This window comes from Gastrolobium bilobum, unplaced genomic scaffold (assembly GCF_033153095.1).
Source record: "Gastrolobium bilobum isolate Gb01-03AN ecotype WA unplaced genomic scaffold, APGP_CSIRO_Gbil_v1 utg41733, whole genome shotgun sequence".
NCBI classification, from domain to species: Eukaryota; Viridiplantae; Streptophyta; class Magnoliopsida; order Fabales; family Fabaceae; genus Gastrolobium; species Gastrolobium bilobum.
The window spans coordinates 117,459-121,994 of NW_026895357.1; the positions used below are offsets into that span (position 1 = coordinate 117,459).

General features: G+C 30.3%; 1 protein-coding gene across 1 annotated transcript; it reads right to left on the reverse strand.

Annotated features, from left to right (window-relative positions):
* Positions 1–2,096: 2,096 nt before the first annotated feature.
* Positions 2,097–3,434, reverse strand: LOC133306942 (protein MODIFYING WALL LIGNIN-2-like). The gene is made up of 3 exons (XM_061507354.1): positions 3,128–3,434; positions 2,859–3,043; positions 2,097–2,636 (listed from the first exon to the last, which is right to left on the reverse strand). The coding sequence occupies exons 1-3, from the start codon at positions 3,236–3,238 to the stop codon at positions 2,450–2,452; spliced, it is 483 nt and encodes a 160-aa protein (XP_061363338.1). The 5' UTR covers positions 3,239–3,434; the 3' UTR covers positions 2,097–2,449.
* Positions 3,435–4,536: the final 1,102 nt, after the last annotated feature.

Consider the following 4,536-nt stretch of genomic DNA (forward strand, 5'->3'; position numbering starts at 1 on the left):
CAAAATTTCCAAGCAAATTTTTCTATTTTTTAAGTTTTATAACTCTTTGAAAAATAATTTTACCAAACAGATTTTTTCCTACTTTTATTTTGAAAAATAGTTTTATAAACAATTCTTCATTGTTATAATACTATGGTGCAAGGCGTGATAGAGGTATTTCCTAAGAGCTGGGTCTAAAGGGTTTGGAAAACATCTTTTGACGTGTCTCCCAATTTGAATTCTTCCCTATCAAATTCCATAGAGTTTTGTTGTCGATCTGAGTCATGATGGTAAAACAAAGTTGAGAAAATGGAAGCAGGGTTTCTATTGCAGGGGTTTGGAACAGAGTATAAGTTTTTATCTATCAATCTTTACGGTCAAGTAAGTGCACGAGTTTCTGTTCAATTTATAATGAACGATTCATAGTTAAAAACATGCACTGTCGGAATTTCAATTTTGATTTTGGAGATAAGCCATATTATTAGAATTAGAATCTTCTGAAATAAACCACGATGAACAATTAAACCTTTGGAGATAAGCTATTATCAGAAGTAGAATATTTGGAGATCAACTTTTAATATATATGATGTCACTAACTAACACGGTTTATTTGATTTAAATTTTCATATATTTTCTGATTTGATATTAGTAAAAGATAATTGCCATTAATAACTTTCAAATAAGTAGCTTTCCAAATTTGTGACAAACTAACACGGTTTATTTTATTTAATTTTTCATATCTTTTCTGATTTAATATTAGTAAAGATAATTCCCATTAATAACTTTCAACTAAGTAGCTTTTATGTGACTAACTAGCACGGTTCATTTCATTTAATTTTTCATAACCTTTCTGGTTTAATATTAGTAAAAATGATTGCCATTAATAACTTTCAAATAATATATCCATGGCCATTGTCATTGTTATATTCCCACTTTCATATATACAGTTAGAATGTGTTTATACCAAACCAAATATATGTTTGCGTCAAAATCATATATCATAATACAAATTAAGGAAAAAAAAGTTTTAATATCCTTATGGTCTTTTAAAAATAACAATTTTTGTTATCAAAAAAAAAAATAAAAAAAATAACAATTTTATGTTTTCATTTTAAAACATTTACAAATGAATCATTTTTTTAATATAATCCTTCTATTATATATCAGTGAACATATGTGATAATAATAATTATTATTATTGGTGATTGAGGTTATCCACATATGTGATAATTGTGAAAGTTAACATATGTCATAATTAAGCAGCAACAGATGTTTTCTACCAAGCATATGGAGCCTCCTAGTTTAAGGTTTTCAAGAGCTTGATGTTGTAGCATGCTCTTTCTTCTTGTCATGTTGAATTTGTTTTACATTCTCTTTGTAGATCAGCATTTCAGTAAATATTTCCACCTTTTTTTCCTGGTGAATTAAGTGTTTTCACCTTAGCCAATGTAATTGATTAAGTTAAATGCTTGTTCTATTATGGTGTACTTGGCTTAATCTAGCAATTTGCGCGTGCTTTAGAAAGCTAATATGGAAATTCTTATTTCTAATTCAATTCCTTTCTTAAATACATGCTGTTGTTTTTCTGCATTTATTGAGGTAATCTACATTTCCTTTCAAGATAAAAACTGATGTATAGATTTGAAATGAGTGGTCATTAGATTCATATTTGTACTCCACATAACTTGGGCGTAGGGTCTTTGTTGTCTTGCATTTAAGGGCTTAAGAAAAATTAGAGAAAAAGAAAAAGAAATGAAAGAAAATATAAAAAAATATAGAAAAAAAGAATTAAAAATAAACTGGAAGTCAGAAAATATAAATACATAAGAATATTAAACAACTATTAATCTATGTAAGCAGAAAACTACCAATTATATGGATCAACTGACACGAGATTATTCCAGCTTAATTAGTGATTTTGGATGTGCAGCTATGTTAGAATACTTAAGAGAGTTTTGTTATCGTTGTGGTCTTGTCCAGTATAATCAGATTAATCATATAATCCATAAATCAATGCTTAAATAAGAAAAGAAAATGTATGCAAGTGGGACCAAAAAAGAGTTACTATATGAGGTTGTCACCAACTCGGATAGAATGTGTACAAATGAAGTGTCTCTCTTTCGTGCAAGTTGAAAAAAACAAAATATTATTCCTTTGGACATTGGATAAGCTAGTTAGTAACTTTTAGTGGGCTCTGATACCTTTTTTTTTTATAATTGGTAAATAAAAGAATTATATTCCTCAAGAAACTTCTCATTGGTATGATATATTGACCTTGAAATTTTGCCCTCTGCAACTTGTAGGTGTCTAGGTGCAGTTGACAAATTCTTCCTCTTTCTAAACCTTTTTCTTTTTCCTTTTCTCATTGGTTTGAACCAAAAAAATGATGTTGTTTGCTTCTTATGCATGGTTTGAAACAATGTCACTTCATTTGTTTTTGTACTTTCTGATCCTGATCCGCTTGGCTGGATTATATTGAAGAGAAAGTTGAACCATTTATAGAACCCACCGTAATTAGGACCAATATAGCTGATCCAGCATAAGTTCCCTCTTTGACTAGGTAGCACTCACCATTCAACCATCCTATACTATAGGGTTGCCTTCTGCTCATGCTTGTGGCTGCAATCAATAAAATAACTGCAAATCCAAAGCTAAGCCTGCCAGACATTACCATTTTGAGTCTTAGAATTTACACTTACAAAGGCCAAAGCATAATCTCAAGATTATTAATTCTTTTTTTATATAGGAAAAATGTTTTCTGGGTTTCCACAGGACAAATCAATTATAAAGAGTAGGGGTGCTGGTCGATCATCTAGCAAGAGCCAATACTAAATAACAAAACTAATAACATATATGCAAAAGATTCATATATAACCTACCAAGATATCAAAAACAGAATCTTTGCAATAGCAGTTATCTTAGAGTGGGAGTAACAATTCTTTAGTAATATAGAATTTCCAATGATCTGGGCAAAGAAGAAGCTAACCAAAGCTGCAATACCCAATCCAAAAGCCTGGCTTGTTGGCAAAGAACATAGTTTCCCATTCCATCTGAGATCCTCCTCCTGCAAAAACACACAAAGCATTTTTCAGATAAAAGCAAAATCTCTTAACCGCAAGGCTTAAGTAAAGAGCATATTAAGGACAACCTTATTCCTCTTTATCTCAGCTGCTATACACAAGATGAAGGAAATTAAGCCAAGGGAGAGTGAAATGATGATGAAAATCACTGTGAATTTGCATCTAGGAGGACTTTCCATGATGGGGTTGTTGTTTGTTTGAAGAGACTTGATGAGAAGATAGTACAGAGAATTATAAGTCTTGGAAGCTACTCAAGGAACAGAGAGATGACTTGGGACTATGAAGGTGTTGGTCATTCCCCTCTTTCTTAGAGTTCTCTGCTTTGTGGTGGTTGAGACTTGAGACTTCCTTCCCATTAAGGCAATAAGTCTACCATTGCTTTGAAGGAGATAGTGAGATACCATTCCTAATTGTAATGTTTTTGGAAAATTCTTGTTTGCACTATAAGACTTTTCATATCAATTGGAGCTAGTCAACTCTTCAATGTTTCACTGCTAGAATGTCCATCCTATAAAAGAATCTCCCCAAGACGGTGATAAAAGTAGAGATATATAAACATCAGTCAGTTAAAAAGGCAAGGAAGTTGGTGCATTGTTTTTTTTTTTTTTTTTTCAAACCTGTCCATCCATTTCCATAAAAAAATACAACTAGTTTGGTTAGAACATTGTTAGATTATAAGGCAACTCTTTCAACGTTATTTTTCCCTGAGCTCGGACAAGTTTCTTACTACTTACCAATTTTCTTACCTCTTAAATCAATAAATAATGGTAAGGAAGTTGATTAAGTGGTTAAGGAAACTCACTTTTCTGGAATGACAATATTTAAGTGATGTTGTCTTATATAGCATGAGATCATATAAAACAACCTTTTTTGTTCATAGACAAATCAATTAAAATTTATAGAAAGGAATATCGGAATTTCCTGACAATTTTTTTTTTTTTTTTTACATTGGATATATATGAAGTAAAGTCAAAATAGTTCTTTGAAATTTATCAAAAATGAAAAAAGGGCTTCAAGGCGTCAAATTGTCTATTTTTGTTATTGCTTGATTTGCGGGTGGTTCTGAGAATCTTTCCATCACACGTTTCCCCGAAGATTTAGCTCAAAGAATAATGAAAGTTTTTTTTAAAAAAAAACATAAAATATCATTTAATGTAGATCTATAGTATTATAATGGAATTCTTCACTTTGGTTTTTATTTTTCGTTAAAACTTAATTATTTAAAACATATAAAATAAAAAATTATATATATTTTAATTATTTTAAAACATCTCACTACAAAAGTATTTACTTGGGGCACCATTTTTATTATTATTAAGATCGTGAGTTTGCTAGAGTAATTCATAAAATAGTGGTAAATTGACGTATTTAAATATCTCGGATCAATTTTGCAAAACATGGAGAAATTGATGAGGACCTAAGTATAAATTTAGAGCAGGTTGGATGAAATGACACAATATATAAGGATTTTTGTGTC